Genomic DNA, 18,257 nt, shown 5'->3' on the forward strand with positions numbered 1-18,257 from the left:
CATGAGGAACCCCCTTGGCACGTGGCAAACAACTGCAGTGCTACCTGACTGAGATCTGATCTCTGACAGGCTTTGTCAGCCACTCAGCTGGCAAGCAGTGATTTGGCTGAAGTACCATGTGTGAGGAGAACCCACACTGCAAGTGCTCAGAAAAATGTGCCTTCAAATAAGGGACTGTGCTGATTTCACTCCAGCTGTTTAAGGTACTCATTTAATTTATTAGGAAAATTCAGTGTAGAGGAAGACCAACCCTCTTAATCAAAGGGAACTGTCTCTCTGAGAGATTGACACTTTCACCTTTAACAATCATAATGAAACATTAAAAGCTTAAGGGTAATTTTTTAATCAAAGTCAGTATTAATTATTTGACTGTGATCACTTCAGTAGCGAGAATGAAAAAAAAATTAGATTTAAGGAATGAGTTTTGTAACGATGAAGGTGGTGAAGCACTGGAACAAGTTGCTCAAACAGGAGGTAGATGCCATTTCTGGAAACATTCAAGGCCAGGTTGGATGGAGCTTTGAGCAACCTGATCAAGTTGAAGACAACCCCGCTAATTCAGGGGGCTTGGAACAGATGATCTTTAAAGGTCCCTTCCAAGCCAAACTATTCTCATTTTATTTTATGAGAAAGCATCAAGTGTGAAAACCATGAAACAACAGAAATTACAATAGAAGGAAGAAGCACAACAGAAAGACTGAAGAAGACACAAAAAAGAAGCTGGGGGGTACAAAAAAGAGAAAAGACAAAAGGATGTGATAGATAAAATGAAAAAGATTTTCTTGCTGAGACATGCCAAACATAAGCAATAACAAAAAGAACCTTACTAGCAGTGACTAGCAATAATCCTACAGTCATTCCCATAAAGATTACGTCTCCATCCAATGTTTCCAAAGCATGGCAAGCAGAAAGAGACTCCCAATATTTAAAAATGATCCATAGATTAGAATTAAAAAGCCATTTAATTTTCCCCTGCCTGGACTGGCCTCTCATACCATCATTCAGCCACTGCCACTCGATTAATTTCTGGCACATAAATGACAGATATCTAATGGATACCAACAGGGCAAAACCACCACAGATCAAGATAAAAACTCACCCTGCCATCACTTCCAAATGGAGCTGGCCAGAAACTGTCAGGAAGGCAGGCACATTGAAGAAATGGGTCTTTTCTGCAGGTTCTCTTACCTCACTTGACGCCTGTAAGCCAAAAAATGAGCCAGAGGTCAAACTATTTGTGTTCAAATAAAAAGCACAGCTCCCAGCTTATTTTCCCTTTTTTCAAAGCATTGATTTTCACTTTTCTCCCAAGATTAACAGGGAGAAGGAAGGGAAGAATCTCTTTCATTTGGAGGTTGAAGCTTCATAGAGCATTGCCTTCAAAATTCAATTTCAAGCCTGAAGAGAAAGTGAAGGAGTGTTTTCTGTGTCAGTCACACTGACTTCTAGCAAAGACTTTTAAAACCAGTGTTACTTTCTTTTCATGGGCAAATGAATTTGTTTCCATTGGAAAAAGACAAACAGTAATAATAATTAAAAAAAAAAAAAAAAAAAGGAATGCAATATCCTTTTAGGATCCTCTTGTTATTCAGTCTTCAAAAAAACCCCAGAAATACAACAATATGGAGTTGGAAACATCACAGCTTACACATTATAGAGGCACTGAAAAATAAACTATGTTTCAGCATAGCTTTTGAATATTTTTTCAGGTCATCAGATATTTTAAGGATAAAAATCTACAGGTAACGGAAAATTTAGCAAGTTCAGTGTCTCATTATGAAAAACTCCCCCAAAAAAAGAATACCATTTAAGTAAAAGTATATTTTTGTTCTTTAATTTACAGACACAAAAGAAAAATTAGAAGATCTCAGTGTCGAACAATTTAAATGTCACTTGCACAAAAGGCTTGTGCTTCACCATTTCCCTGGCATAAAACAGCAAGGAGGTCTCATGGCAAGGAAAGTCCCCAACTTCAGGGCTGTATTAGCACTGCCAGCCGGTCAAGGAGGGGTTCCCTCCCCTGTGCACAGCATTGGTGACTTAGCGAGATCACTGGGTAAAGCCCTTGTTTCCCCAGTAAAAGGCATGGACATACGGGAGTGATATATCCAGCAAAGCACACAAAAGTGATCAGTGGACTGGAGCATCTTTCATATTAAAAGAGGCTGAGAAAGTTGGGACTGTTCAGCATGGAGAAGTGAGGGCTTAAGGGGGATCTTATCCTTTTGAATAAATACTTATAGAGAGGACTGCACCAGACTCATCTTAGCTGTGCTCACTGAAAGGACAAGAGGAAACGTGCACAGATTTTAAAAAAGACACACAAAAACTAATCTGAAATCAAGAATAACCTTTTTTATTTATTGAGGGTGATCAAGCAGTAGAACAGGTTGCCCAGAGAGGCTGTGAAGTCTCCACCTGGGGAGATATAAAAAACTCAGTAGCACACTGTCCTGGGCATCTTGCTCCAGCTGACCCTGTTCGAGCACAATGAGATGGATTAGATGATCTCTAGAGGTCACAATTCTGCAACTTTCAAAGAAATATGAAGATAAATGAGATTTTGTTTTAACATCTTCTCTATGTCAATGTCATCCCTAAGCTTTGGAGAAGCCAAAGGTTCAGGACAAAAACAGAACAGAACTTCAAAGCTAATCTGGGGTTTGGCTGATTTACATTTACTTCCAAACTAAAGACTTTCTTCTGAAATAAGTTTGAAATACCCACTTTTCGAAGTGTAGTTTCTAGGAGTTATGCTAGCTCAGCTACGTATGCCACTGCCTCCAGCCACCCCACTCCCCATCTTGCTCTGTCACAGGGAGGTGCCTGGGCTCAGACTTGTTTGCCAGCCTTTGATATTCTACAACCTGTCATTTTTCTCAATGAGTTGGAAGGTGTTGCTTTTGTTCTCAAAAAGCTCTGGTGCTCATTGCAAAGATAAAACAGTGACTGCCAAAGACCTCAGATCACAAGGCAGTTTTCTCTCTTCACAGCATCACTAACGAAATGAGCAAGCTTGCCTCGTTCCACAGAGATCAATGAAGATATGGCAATCTGCGGTTATAACCCCAGGACGGCTTCTTTTGTTTAGGAGGTTTTTGCATTTCTAAAAAAACCAAACACCAACCCCAAGGATGCAGAAGCAGGCCCCTATTGTTTTCATCAAATAAACCCAGAGTACTTGCTCAAAAACAATAAGGACATTAATAAACATACAAACATCCACATACTGCAGCCCCAGAATCACGGTCAGAAGACTAAAGAGAACAGTCATGTACCACTCCAGTTTCTCTTACTGCAAGCTTAGTTCAGCTATATGCCTTGTTTCACCAGTGAAAAATCCTACCTAATCCTGTAGGATGCAATTTCTAAACGAGAGAGACTGGAAGCAGGCAAAGAACAGAAGAAATCAGCCATGAAATCTCAGTGCTTCCCCCCAAATCCACAAACTGGATACAGTTGTCTCCAGGAGCTGGGGCTTGGTTTATTTATTTCTGACTTTATGTCTCTCTGAGATTACATCTGATTTGGAGAATGAAAAATGGCACAGAGAAATTAGGCACACAGTAAGTGACTGGAGAAAGAGTGAGACAGTCTACAGCTCAACTGGACTTCTGAAAACCTGCAGCCAATTCTAGAGGCTACTGAGAGATCCCAAGGTGCGTGTGTGCATTGTGAGCAGCACCTGGATGTCTCCTGACAGACGGTGAAGAGTGAACACAGCAATATTTGGATAAAATTTTACTCCCCCATCACCATCCGATCACCTCACCTCTCCACAGCTGCCCACTTTCTCTCCCTCATTTTGAGACACAATAATCAGTGTTTGTGAGCTGCAAAAGTCAATCCAATGGCTATGCAGGCAAAATTAAATGCCTCCCTTTTTGTTCAGAAGGGACCCCTTCAGCAAGGGGATATCCCGTAATTAGCAGCTGTACATTTCACATGTACAAATATCAACTAATTCACTGAGGGTGGTTCCTCCACTTTACACATTTAAGCATGGGTCTATGTTTTCAAGTGTGCCTCGGATTCACGTTCAACCTTTTAGATCAAGATGGCTTCTTTATTATATACAACCACAACAACTGGAACAAGACAAATAATAAATAGTAGGTGACACTATGCCTTCACTGCTGACACTGAGTAAGATTGGTTTTCATGTCCATGACTAGTAAAATAAAACAAAAACATTGTGGTGCCTTTATTTCAACTAGATGGTCTCTTCTCCTTCTTCCCAACCCCAAAATACAAACTTGGTAAGAGATTAGGAGGGGAATTGTAGGTTTGCTTTCAAGCTCTCTCCATTCCCTAGTCAAAAACTGCCTAAATTACAATGGGGAAAGAGGGAGGGGGAATTCTTATATGAAACATCTTGGTGTCTCAGAATAAATATGCTACAAACATATAAGTATTTGACATCAACTTCAAAGGCTTTTTATTCTCATTCTAAATACAAGAACAACTGGATTTAGTACCTGTTTTGTTCTCCATCTCCTCAAATGTCTAATAATTTAATTTAAAATTATTCCCTTTGATGTCAGTCTTGTATTAACTTCTACTTGAGGCAATTAGCTTCAGGAGAGTACAAACCATTTGATTCTGTCTTTCACTCTGTGCAAACCAAATGCATAAAGGGATCAGAGAAGAATCTAAAAGCTCAGAGAAATCACTTTTGAAGCTCTAGCCCAGGCCTACACCACCACGCTGAAGCTGAAGCTTTACAGCACCACATCTTTAATCCAGATTTGGCCTCTGTGACACTCCATTATAAACATGATTGGATTTCCCTTTTGAGACAACCCCTAACCCTTAGACAATTCCTAACTTCCAAGAAGTCCTCCTTACAATTCCAGTCTTAATTCTGATCAGCTGGACTTGCACTGAGCAATTGCAGCTGGTTTTGCTGAGACAGAACCAGCCTGAGACAGAATTCCCTCTGGAATTAAAGGGAGAGAGTTAACCAGATAGAAACGAGCAAAAAATGACAAAGCTAGAAAATGAAAAAGCAAAAAGTGAGCCCTCCCTCAGCTCAGTTCCTTGTTATTCTGATCCCTGCTGAGCACAGTCTCTGAAGCCCCAGTCTCCCAGGGACTGGCTGCCTCACAGATTGTGACACATCTCTAAAAGGGAAAACACCTGACAGACACTAATACTGCTGCATCTAACTGTGATTCTCCCCAGCAAGTCCCAGCCTTCTTTGGTGCTGACCAGGCTATCTTTTAGCAGTACCAGTAGGATGGCAGGAGTAAGTTTCTGCATCTTCAGCAGCAAGCAAATATTTCCAGTGCCATAGTAGGCACAGCCATGAACTTGTAACTTCAGGAATCTAGAAACTTTGACATTCACTCCTGAGGAAAAAAAAAACAAAAAACAAAAGCCAAACACCATACAATCTCCAGATGCATTTTAAAGAACTATACCTGGATGGTTCTTCAGGTTTACAGTTAAGTATCCTTTCAGGTAACAAAATGGCCTGATCCAGACTCTGGGTTCAGTCAAGGTGCAATCATCCAGGTTCAGATTTATCCAGGTGCAATCAGGTGTGAGTGGTAAGAGACAAGCCTCATACAGAGCACATATTACCTCTGCTGAAGGCAAAAGGTAGAGTGAAGCATTCCTTGCACGTAGAGCAAGGTCCCCAGGAAGGAATAAGGCCACAGGCAACAAAACCCACACTATACATCTACTTTAAAGAACTGTGAAAGCCAATACAGCTGTTGTGCTTTGTAACTCACTGCATGCTGAGTTCTCTTAAAAGGCTGCAGCTGGGCAACAGAGAAAGTGGCTGTTGAGACCCTCATCATACCAGCTGGAGTGTCCTGGGCCAGAAAGACTCTTACAGAGCACAGAGAAGCGTCCAACTTCTCCCCAGCGGCTGAGAACGGCATACAAAGAAAATTTTCCAGGGAGCAAAGTGGAAAGGAAAGAGCAAGAGACCCAGAGAGCCTTCAACACTGCAGACAGAGTGGAAAGCTACTGAAAATAGCAGGCAACAGACATGCAGCTGGGTCACAAGGACAAAAGAAAGGCAGATTTTGCAGGACGCTGCCCCAGAAGGGGACTAGGTAAAGCTTCTTACAACATACAAAGCTGCTAAGAATTTTAGACTTCAGAAAAAAAAAAAAAAAAGGCAAAAAGAAAGAAATTAATCTGTGCTGAGGTGCTGAAACTGCTGGTACAGAGAAATTATTCTCAGATTAAATTAAAATAAGGGGCTGTCTCACCCTACTGATCTGCATTTTCCCTATTTCAAGAATTACCTTGTCCTGCTTTGGATTATACTAAACCCCAGCTTTCAATATTCAAAGGTCTCCTAGCGTTTTCAATAAATTTCCTTTAAAGAAGGCAGCCCAAACAAGATGCTTCGTCCCCTACAGGCTTTCACCAAAGGCAGACATTGTCAACAGTGCAGAAATCCACAGGCTGGTGTTGCTGATGTTCTCCATGTGGGTTAGGGTCTGTCTAGCTGTTTTCACACTTCTGACAGTTTCTCCTCAAGCTTCTCCTCAAGCCTCCATTTTTCATGTGTAGAAACTCTCAGCTGCAGAAGATTTCTCTGCAGTTGTTACCATCTTGGGATATACTTACTTTTTTTAAAATGTCCTCTGCTTACTGCTCTCTTTTCACCATTATGGTACTCCATTTTTAAAATATTTAGTTGAACTGATTTGCCCAGCTGAGAGGGAATGGATTCCACCCTCCTCCCAAGTCTTTGTATGAGAACCTCCCAGCCAAAGCTACAGACTAATCAGTATACCCAAAACCAAACAAAGATAATGAGGAAGCTGAACATATAAACAAACACAAATCCTACAGGATTAAGAGGTCCAGGAATCAAAGACCATATTTCAAAAAGCCTTTTCCTTCTAGCTCAAGATACATTTTTCCCCATCTCTTCAAGTCACATGTAAAAACACATTCCAACTCTCTTCCCTTTCCTTCATTTCTAAAGAATGCACAGGCCTGAGCAACCATCAGACATCAGTCAGAGGACTAAGATTGTGCCAGTCAAGAAGACAGCTATTTGAATGCAATGGTTCACAGGGGGTGTAAAAGCAGCTTCTACTTGGGTCCTAAAGGCTACTCAACTGAAGTTTTCAACTTATTCCACCCACAGCAGGTCAGCTAAACTGGTGAGATCATCAGTTTTATACATTGCCCCAGGGTGCTAAAAAAAACAACCTCAAAAGGCAAAAAAAACCCCAACCCCAAGTAGGTGTATTGTAACTACTACAAATTCAGGAGCAGTAGGATGCCAATTCATGTTCTGGTCACAGCTACTAGAAGATAGGTCTTAAAACTTAAGGAACAGGATTTAAATAATTTTTTAATGGAAGAATCTAATTTGCAGGTTGCTTTCACTGATTCCCATCACCATCATTTTTCACTCCTGCTCAAATTTAAGAGGAACAGGAACTTATTTTCAACCTTTGCCTGTGCAAGCAGTGAATTAAAGGCTAGTTTAAAAAGTGACCGAATACAGCAGACAGGGAATGTCTTGATAGTTGGTTTGGTTAAAAGCATTCAAAGATTCTGGGCTTTGCTGCAAATAACACACCTTTATTATTATGTCTGACACCCTTCTGTCACCCTTATTTTGTGTCTGACAGCCTCACATGTACGGCCCAATCTTAATCTTCCCCACATTTTCACTGTCAAAAGACAGTGTCACTGCTCCAGTGGAGTGAAGCAGTCCCAGCAGGATAGGAGGTGGTCTTGGATCTCCAATAGCCAAGACCAATTCTGAACAGGGCGTGGCAGAAACAAAACTAAGCCCTAAATCAGGACAGAATGAAGTGATATTCAAAGAAGAAACAGGAAATCAGGGAGAACTTCCCTCTTCCCAGCAGCAAGCGGTTTTCTGAAGCTCTTCCTTTGTGGCACAAGCCACTTTAATGGGATCTGACTCGGCACTTGCTCCACACCTTTCAAGCACAGCTGTAGCTACATTACTGCAAGTATTATTTGCACCTCAGCAATACTAATGGAGAGAGAGCATAATATTTGCCTTGAACCATGCATTTAGATAAGATCGAGTTTATACAAGTTTCAGACTCACAATTTAGCACCTCATTCAACATTTGCATCAGGGCTTCGGTTCCTGCCAGCCACCTACACTGTAGTCCTGCATCCTCTACAGCTTTCAAGTGGATACAATTTGTACCAAGGACTTAATACACGGTACAGCTGCAAACTGCACAATGTTTGCATCATTAAGTGTCACTTGTTTTAACATCTTAATTTGCATGCAACAGCCTGGAATGAACCTTTGGTAGCATCAAGGGAACTCAATTAAAGAGGAACAGTTTAGTTTAGCTAATCAACTCTATTGTCCCAGCAAGCCAAAAGCTGAGCCACACGTACTGGTCTGGAAGGGAATCACCAGTAGCACAGGTTAGACCTTAAGATCCTGAAGAACCAGTAGACAGAAGCTTTTTGTCATGAGGCTGTGCAGAGAGTGGAAGACAGGATCCTGCAGCAAGCAACTGCTACCTCAACAATTTTTCTTTTGCTTACAGATGATTCACCAGCAAAGCTGAAGCCAATAAGCATAAGTGGCAATGGATGCCATTGTTTGAGACAGAGGAGTGAATTTCAAATATAGAAGTATAAAAGACAGATGGAATTCCTTATGATTCATGGATGTGGGGGGTTAGGAATCATGAGAAATCTATGGGGAATATCTTAGTGGTTAGGGCTGTGTTTCAGTTTCATAGGAGTTTCTAACCCATAATGTGACGTACTTCATATAATGATAGATTGTGGCAATATTTTGGTGGATGGGGCAGCTTGACAACATTGGGAGACAATTCTGACATGGAACAGGAATAGCTTGTAGGGAGGAACCTGTATATACAGATGTGAAAAGGAATTTTAGGTACTGCTGATTTTTTTTTAGGATTATCTCATGGAGGATTATATCCTTTGTTCCAGAGCTAAGAAGTATTTGACTGTAGTAGTCTGTCCTGAATGACCCATTCCATCTCTTGAGCTCTTAAGAGAACATAATTTTGTTTACTAAGATGTCCCACCTCCCCCTCTTGTTCTTTGTAAACTTTTCCACAGCACCAGGGATAGAAAAAACCTCATCAGTAGAAAAGGTACTGAATAATGCACAAAATAACAATAAAATTAAAAAAAGCATCTGTTTAACTCTGTCTAAATTATTAGCTGAAGCTAAGGATTACTATATTAAAAAAAAAATCACAGAAGTACATAAAAGGAAAGGGTTTGTAAAGATAAACATTACCTCTAACCTTCAATAACTCAAGAATTGATTTGCAAGCAAAGTAAAAAAAAAAAAAATCACAAACCTTTTGCAACCCAACTTACCTCAACTTGAAAGAGTTCCCCAGCACCTTCACAGTCATTGGATGTAATTATGGGGGTATGAATATGCACATAGCCGTGATCCTGGAAGAGAGGGAACACTACAGTTAACTAGCTAAAGATATCAAACGTCAACCTCAAGGGTGGCATCAGCCAGCACACATCGTAACTTAGCTATTAGCCCCCAATCAGGACAACACATGTGGTCTTTGAGGCAGCTTCTGCCTTACATGGACAGATGACTAACTAAATGCTAGCATGATTTTCAAACCAATGTTTACTACGTGTGCATTTTCCCCCACGTTCCGTAACGAAACAAGAGTTGTGTCATTACTATGGCTCTTTTGCAATGGTCCATCTCCACACCATTCCCCTTTCTTACCACCTCCCCCAGCATTTTTCTATTTTTGGGCAGTTTCAATCAAATTCACCCTTATGCCATCAACACTTGGTTGCTTCCAGCTTTTTGGAAGACAGTGGTTAGGCAGAGGACACTCCACTAAGAGAAGTGATCAAGTGTGTTGGATGACAAAAGTTACACACTGAGTGGGAGACACACCTTAAAAACGCCCAACCACCACTACAATGTCAGTCCCACCTTGCATCTTCTGAGATACTGAAGTCAAACTGATTTTAAGAGACAGGGTATACCCTGACTTGGTTATGTTCTAGGTACCTACAGAATTACACATTCACGTAATAGTTCATAGATCCAGCAGTGGCCTCTGAAACCAAGAGGGCTGAACAAAGAAAGAGCTCCTATTCTCTCGATTTCTCTGCAGTGCAGCCACAGGCTTTGAAAACAGCTGCAACCCCACATTCAGTAGATGGATACATCAAGCAGATCTCAGACAAGATATGCAGCATGTGCATTTTGCATAGAGGCAAAAACAGGAACAGAACTCCATTAACCATCACCTTTCTAACTTAGTCTCATCATGGAGGTCACTGGTGGAACACTGAAATCATATCTATCTGTGTCCAAGCAAAAAGAGCTAGGAACCATCTAATTTCAGCTATGAACAAAAGATTTCTCTTGCATCAATGCAGTATCTAGCACAAAGGGAACTCCTTTAACATCAGGGTGTTCCAGCACTACCATGATACAGGCAATGATGTAACAGAGCCAGCCCACTGTCTATTTACACAAAATACTCACAAAAAATAGCTAAGAAAACAAATGTTTCTAAAAGCTAATCTTCACAGTTTTAACAGAATAATACAAATCAGCCAGTCACATGAGAGGTCCTGGTGCTTATCACCAGCTAGCTAAAAGGCTAGGAAGACTGGAGCAGTATTTTCTGCCCACTCTGAGAATCATACTAAAATTAATTTGGACCAAAGAGTTTGTATGGACATGCAGTGCACTTTGTGGAAGTGCAATAACAATAACAAGTGGGAGCAAAGTCCCTGCAGTCACCTCTAGGCTACTTTGGTTACAGGTGCAAGGACTTTGGCTTGCCAAGTGCCCGGCAGGAGCTCCTCACTGAGATACAGTTACTGCACAGAAGGAAGTTTTGGGGCCAGAACTACTTGCTTTACTTGGAGAAGGTAGTCCAGTCTACCAATACAAAATGCAGGTCTCTTGACACAGTTCCCTGCATATTCAGAGACCTGCTGGTCACGTGGCCTCCTGACTCTACATGAGATTTTGGAAAACTGCCTAAATTCCTCATACAGTGGTAGCAGTTGCTGTAAAGAAGCACATTTCACTCAGAAGACCCCCTACATGCCTTGGAAAAGAATGCAAACTGCACAGATCTGAAATGAGAGAATCTCATAAAACCTCTTGGACAGTTCCCCTTATAAAAGCTTCTAAAATACTTCAACCCACATTACTGGTTCGGACAAACCTGGAAGTTAAAGTGCAAAGTGGAAGCTGCCATTCACATTGCAACTATCTTACTGTGCCTAGGAGCAATGTTCCTATCCCACATGGACCACAGTATTCAGAAGATTTAAAGATGACATTTTAGCTTTCAACATCCAAACCAAAGGCACCTGGCATTAGACATTTATTCCTGGAAATGATTAGGCAAAACAAGAAAAAAAAATAATTTAAAGTTAGAGAGAGTCTTGAGTGTGTATTCAAAACGATCCACTTATTTTCTTCCACCATTAAGCTCCTTACAGCTTTGCAAAGTGAAAATATTCAAACTATACTTTCTAGCTACAGTATATTCTGATATTGTCAAGATGGAAATTGCAATATTCTTGGGATGATGCAGGTGAGAACTTTAGGAGATTTCCTTCCATTCCTTCCATCAGAAATGAAGCAAACACACACATTCCTGCTGCTAGGAGAGTTCTGACATAAGCATTTGCAAAATACCCTGTGTGGGATCAAATACTCCTTATCCTTTTAAAAATAATTTTAGTGTAGCTGCCACTGCTAAATTGATGATGATTTTTGATTCTAATTTTTAATACAGGTCTGCTCTTGAGCGTTTTAAACAGGAAGGTATGCCAGAGCCTGATTTGGAAAAACAACGCTCAAATGAAATGTTTTCTGTACCTCAGCTGCCTTCTGTGTTCAGGTTTGGAAGCATAAACCGTTGTAAGCAATGCCATCTAGTGGCTCAACACCAGCATAAACTGATTCCCAGGAGTTGCCTTAAGAGCATACACAATTATGAAATTAGTAGCTTTACCTGACATGAGACTTCTACTAGGCTTTAAAAAACAGACAATTGTATTTCAGTAATAGAAAGAACTGAGAATAACAAGAAGCTCTGAGTCAGTTTGTCTGTGTTCCTTTATCACAGATTTTTCCATGTGGGAAGAGGCTTCTGTCCAAGGACCATAAGGTCACTGCTGAAGATGGGCTAAACAACTCAGTATCATGGTATGTTCCCCAGACCACACACTTGCAGACAATTACACTGTAACTTAGAAAAAGGGATAAAATAACAGGAAATGGGTGAAAAGACACTGACAAGGTCACAGATGTGCTAACCTGATCATAAGCAATAGCCAAGCCCCAGCCAGGCTCAGGCCTGGAAAGAAAACCACCATGTCCAAAATCCATACCCTGTAGTCAAGATGTCATGCTCCTTCCCTCCTGACCTGCACCCGTGAAGCCAACCTGGGGGAGTATTTTGCACAGAAGGTTCAGTACAGAAGGGACTACCTGGAAGAAGGAATGGATGGCTGCAGTGGCTTCACTGCGGATTCTTAAGAGGGAGCCCAGTGTGTTGTTCCTGCAACGCAGGTGAGGGAACTGTCGGACATACTCCAGTGGGTGCCTCTCCTTCATTTTCAGGGGAAACGACTAAAAACAACAAGGAAACAAAAATAAGAGGATGAGAACTTGGGAGTCAATACAGTTTTATTGCTATTCAGGGAAAGGCATCTCTGCCTACTAAAAGTCAATCATCGTTACAGAGCAGAGAAGAACTAGATGCTTTTCCCTACCTTTCCTGGGTTTTTTGTGGATTTTATAATGCTTACAGGAGAGCAAAAGCCATGAACACAAGAGAAGGTATGAACACTCTGAAATGTTCCACTTTTGGATGTTGAGCCCTCCTGAAACCCAGCTGTTCACCTCACTGCTGCAACAGCAACCTGAGCCCGTGGCAGATACAGTTCTTCCACCTGCACAACCTGGAGTATCTTGCCAGTCCCATTGTTTCTCCAATTCATATCCCGGCCAGACTTACGAGGTACACCACCTGGTACAGGTGTATCAGAGTGGGACAAATGCAAACTCTTAGCTGCCAGCATGTGCACCCATTTCCATGCAGAAACAACTGTGGCCCAGAGAAGAGTTCTCATGGTGGTCCCATGTTTCTTCTTTGATGTACCCTATAGACACCACTGACAAATCAAAGCCTGCAGGATGACTCAGACTTCCAGAAAATACAGTTTGAAGCATGCTTTAGTGGATGCTTGGACCTTTAAAAAGTGATTTCCAGCAGTGCTACCACTCCCGCTGCAGCGACATACCCAAATATCACAAGGTCCCACCACACGGATGGTTTCAGCTTGCAGCTCCATGTTTTGCATCCTGTGAGGACTCTTGACCAGCTTCCCTTGCACTTCCACTGCACTTCCAAAAGTCAGGTCTCTAAGAAACCAAGAGAAAATAACAGCTTAACTAAGTGCTGATACAACATCAACTACATTCAGAAGAGAGATCCCTATTAATTTAGCTGGATCACTTGAGATCACCAGAAATGCTGTAGCTATACAGCCTAACTGATGAAATGACAAGTTATTAAATGAATAGGTGGGAATGTGAATAGATTCACAACAATATAAAAGAATTTAGGACAAGGTAGGAGTGTTGGATAAGTAAGGGAAAAGAGGCAGGCTTTTATCTGAAGGGGCTCTTGGTGGAGATAAACCAGGCCTAAGAAGAAAAATTTAAAAAATCTTTAATATATTAAATTACACCCAGAAGATTCCTGGATCTTTCCAAAACTCCCACCCCTAGTCCAATGAACAACTGAGAGTAACAAACAAAATCAAGCTGTAAAACAAGTGTATTATTTTATTACACTAGATCAGGCATGCCTCTTCAGGGAGCATGCTTACCAAGCCAGCCCTCAAAAGTTATTTTAGGAAGATCAACAGCACCCTCCAAAACCTGGGGGACAGTTATCCCTGGCTACCTTGTGTGATTTCCAAGCAGTTGCAACAGCAGTCAAGAATGTCTACAATATTAAGAAAATTAGGTCCAAATTACTCTCACAGGATTAATCAACTGAACCACACGGCCTCAGCTAAGAGGAGACAGTAGTATGACACTCTGCATTCTAAAAGTACATCCTGAGACCCCAGACTGCAGCAGTGCCTTTCCTGTGGTCAGGTGCCAGCTGGTGGCGAGTCCTGGGCACAGGAAAGGAGGCGTGAGCAGATCCCTCCAAGCCCCGCTCAAAATGTGTTTCTCCACTTATTTCAAATGGACCAACCTATTTTCCAGGCTGGGATCAGCAACCACCTGGAGGTGTTCCAGAGAACTTCCATCGTTTATGTGCAGGAACATAACTTCCTTCTGGGATCGGACAGAACGGACCCAGCCCTAGGGGTAAAAGAGATCTGTTATTTCTTGGCATAGACACTGTGCAGTCATGCTCTTCATCCAGCTAACTTGGACATGCCACTTCAAGCCTATTTTAGCTTCTTATTGAAATCACAGAGTCTCTTTAGGGACAAAAAAAAATAAAGAAAGAAGGGTAAAAAAAGTCAGTGTCAGTTTTCCTTCTGACTTCAAAGCAGAGAGAAAAAAAATCCTTAGGCAGAGACATCCTCCTGAGTATGGAAGGAATAACTAAGATGCACCTGCATCTTTGGGGAACTGAGAAGACAGAAAGCAGGAAGGCATTTTGAAGATGAAGAGCATTTTAGTGAAGTACATATTCTTATTAGTGGTGTCTCTTCCAAACACTTCTTACTGAAACAGGAGAGACTGGTAATGCACAGTTCTTCATGATAACACGTTCAAGACTGTTTTGATGCACTTTATTATCAAATTTTGTTGCCGTATCACCTGCAGGAAAGTTCCAACTGAAATACATTCACTAGATGTCTACATGTCCTAAGCTGCTGGACTGCTAAAACAATGATGCAGCCAATAGATTCACATGAAAGACTACATACTAATGCAAAACGAAAATAAAAATTAATGTTTCTCCTTGCATCTTAAAATCAAGACTGCTAGATTGTCCCCAGGAAAAAAAAATATTAGGAAAAAATTTAGAAGCATCTAGTCCAGTTTCACTGAAAGCAAACTGAAAGCAAAATTACAATAACAATACAGAAGTTCTTTGTAACAGCAAAACAGTAGAACTGGCCATATACAACTCAGGCTAATGTCTTAATTTGAGTTTTTTAATGAGAGATAAATTTTAATTTCTTTTTAATGGAAACATTAAGTCAGTACCGGGGCACCAAGCAATAATAAGAGCATCCAAAGTAACTCCCTTATTTGCTCCTCAACTCGCAAGGGTTGAGACAAAGCTGCCCTTAAAAGCAAAACTACCTGCTGGGGACCTTCCAGCTCATCTTATAACAGTACTATAGAGAACCACCAAAAACAGTGCTGATTAAACAACCAAAGTGCCTCTTTTCCAACCAGTTTTGTCTTTCACTTATCTGGAAGGGCCCAGATAGTCCCCATGACTTTAAATCAATGTGAATCCATCTACTGTTGCTAGGCAGAGCAAACCTCAAGAACTAAACAGCACCAGAAGTAAAGCATTCCTAAAACTCCAACATGACTACTAATACAGGCAAAGCATTACACAGGCTTGTAGAACAGGCAGAGGACAATTGCATACAAGAACAATGAAGATTTTAAAGCCACAAACCTATTGATTCCGACAGGGTAAACCACCTCTGCAGGGTGTTCCAGCCAAAAGAAGAACTAATGCAAAAAATAAGATCACTTGGGCTATATTTGCATGGCTAAAGCAAGAGGTGTTTAAAAGGTATTTCATACAATAACACACCTGAAGCTCTTGTGGTTAGCCTCTGTATTTCAGTAAATCCCTAGAACACTCCATGTTCATTATAGCTGATACTTGTTTAATATATAATGGCAGATGTTTTCCTTAGTTTCCTTCCTCATTGGTGCTCCTTAACAAAACACACGAACTCCCTGAACAAAGAAACATTCTCAAGACTTTTTTTTCCCCACCTTATTAGGCTGTTCTAGGTTTTGGTAAATAAGAAGAGGAATCTTGCATCCTGCAATAGGAAATAAGAACATGCCCATGGGCTTGCACTGGAGCAGCAGAGGCTGTGGCACAAGTGTTTTGACCACTTCATACCTTACCAGAATCAACATGCAGTAAAAGTGACAATCCTGACTCAGACCAGACTGCACATTCCAACAACCTGGCCATAATGAGGTTGGATTTAAGCCAGATCAGTTCCCTAACCAAGTTTAATACAAAAAACCTCCACATTTCGCCAGCACAGAGGAAGAGCAGAAAAGAAGCAAGGGCCTGGAGGGACGGGAAGGAGAGGGAGAGGAAGGCAATATTGCAAATTTTAGCATCAATTTTTTCCAGCTTGCATTATTCATAAAACTACAGCTGAAAAGAACCTATACCGGATGAGCTTCTTCCCACCCTATTAAGCTTCATCTATGCGTGTTTAGGAATAACAGTGTGCTACAAACTGGTTCTTGAGTCAGCAGAATCACAGAAAGACTTGCGTTAAAAGAGACCTTAAAGATCATCTAGTTCCAAGCCCCCTGCCATGCGCAGGGACACCTTCCACGAGACCATGTTGCTCCAAGCCCCATCCAACCTGGCCTTGGACACTTCCAGGGATGGGGCATCCACATATTCTCCAGGCAACCTGTGCCAGTGCCTCATCATCCTCAAGGTATAGATCTTCTTTCTTACAAATCTAAATCTACTGTCTTTTAGTTTTGTTTAAACTGTTACCAAGTACCCCAGTCTTCTTCAGATTCATTCAGAAATACTGACAGCTACACAGTTCTGGCCACAGGCCTTGCACCAAAACAGGGACTGTGTGTGTGCAACCACTGCTCTGCCAGTTGGGGAACACACAACCCTGTGTCAAGGGAAAGAGCTCCATTGCTAAGAAGTCCATTTATTCCAGTCTACCTTGGTTCACAACCGAGCCAGACATGAACAGCAGTGAAAGCTATCGATGGTTCTACTGACACTGCTATAAACCTACAGGTATGTGATACAAAGATGCAGTACAGGACACATGAAAAAACTTTGAAAGCAGCACAGTGGTTTGCTCTCCCAAATGGAACAGCCAGCACACTACAGAGCACTTTTCGGTACAACCCATCACAGCGACCACCCTTTCCTGCTCCTGCCAAGTAACTCCAAAGCTCTGACAACAGCAAACCGAGCACACAAACCGCAGGATCGCACAGCGACGCTCGGCACACCACGAAGGCGACCCGGGAGCTCAGCAGAACGCCCCGCAGAGCTCCCAGCTTTTCCTCCCCGAGGCACCACTCCAGACCCTCTCCCCTTCGCTCAGGCTCTGGACCAGGACATTTCCAGGCACTCCGGGACACAATCCGGGACACACACCTGCACTCTGACCGCCTCCACCGGCTCCCGCGCCCCCAGCGCGTCGCGGACGCGCAGCCGCACCGCCCGCGGCAGGGAGGCGCAGCGCCGGACGGCCTGCCACCCGCCACAGGCCCAGGCCCCCAGCATGGCGAGGAATGGCGAGCCCGCTCCCTCCGGAGCCCCGGCTGAGCCCGCTCCCTGTCCCGCTCCCGGTCCTGCTCCCGCTCCCGCACGGGCCCACGTGAGCCGGCACCTCGCCTACCGTCTCACGTGACTCCCTCGCCCACCCAATGGCCGCTCGGACTGCCCTCCAGCGAGCCAATCGGAACGGGAGAGCCTGCCCAGCCCGCCTCTTCCGCCGCCCGGGCGCAAGCGCCTCTGGGAAATTTAGTTCCTGATGTGGGATGTCGCCTCCAAGCGAGTCGCGGAGGGCCGGGGTTCTTCGCTGACCGCGGGAGGGATGCCGTGCTGGGAGACAAGGGATCCCCCAGCAGGCGGGTATGAAGTGTCCTGCTGCTCTCTGGGACCTCCTCGGCGGCAGCGCGGTCTAGCTCATGAGCTGCTCTGTTCCTCTCCCGGGCTCTTCTCAGAGGGCGTGCGTGAGCCCTTCTGCCAGCCCCTCCGTGTCCCGATGAGGAAGGCAGGAGTCGGGGCTGCTCTGCAAGCCTCGCTGAGTAATAAAATCTTCCTTCTGTCCCTTCTTCAGGCTTATGCCCCTCTGTCTATCCAGGTCCCCTGAGCAGCAGGTGAGCCAGGGCGAGCGTCTCCAGCCCTGCAGAGAATGACTTGGGAATGCTGGTGGGCTAAAAACTGGACGTGCCGTGGCAATGAGCACTTCCAGCCGGAAAGCCAGCTGTAACCTGGGTTGCATCAAAAGCAGCGTGGTCCGCAGGTCGAGGGAGGCGACTCTGCCCT

At 42.9% G+C, this 18,257-nt stretch overlaps 1 protein-coding gene across 4 annotated transcripts in view; it reads right to left on the minus strand.

The window, feature by feature from the left end:
* The window catches only part of NARS2 (asparaginyl-tRNA synthetase 2, mitochondrial), a 51,129-nt gene extending 33,628 nt beyond the window's left edge, over positions 1 to 17,501 (minus strand). For all 4 annotated transcript variants that reach the window (XM_027901307.1, XM_027901304.1, XM_027901305.1 and 1 more), the window contains exons 1-6: positions 17,361 to 17,501; positions 14,247 to 14,356; positions 13,279 to 13,399; positions 12,464 to 12,604; positions 9,337 to 9,417; positions 1,100 to 1,200 (exon numbers count right to left, since the gene is read on the minus strand). In XM_027901307.1, coding sequence (XP_027757108.1) covers positions 1,100 to 1,200; positions 9,337 to 9,417; positions 12,464 to 12,604; positions 13,279 to 13,399; positions 14,247 to 14,356; positions 17,361 to 17,489 — 683 coding nt within the window. In that variant the 5' untranslated portion in view covers positions 17,490 to 17,501. The remainder of the gene's footprint in view (positions 1 to 1,099; positions 1,201 to 9,336; positions 9,418 to 12,463; positions 12,605 to 13,278; positions 13,400 to 14,246; positions 14,357 to 17,360) is intronic.
* Positions 17,502 to 18,257: the final 756 nt, after the last annotated feature.

The sequence above is a fragment of the Empidonax traillii genome, unplaced genomic scaffold, assembly GCF_003031625.1.
Source record: "Empidonax traillii isolate 1590-97213 ecotype Southwest subspecies unplaced genomic scaffold, ASM303162v1 scaffold771:size604852, whole genome shotgun sequence".
NCBI lineage: Eukaryota > Metazoa > Chordata > Aves > Passeriformes > Tyrannidae > Empidonax > Empidonax traillii.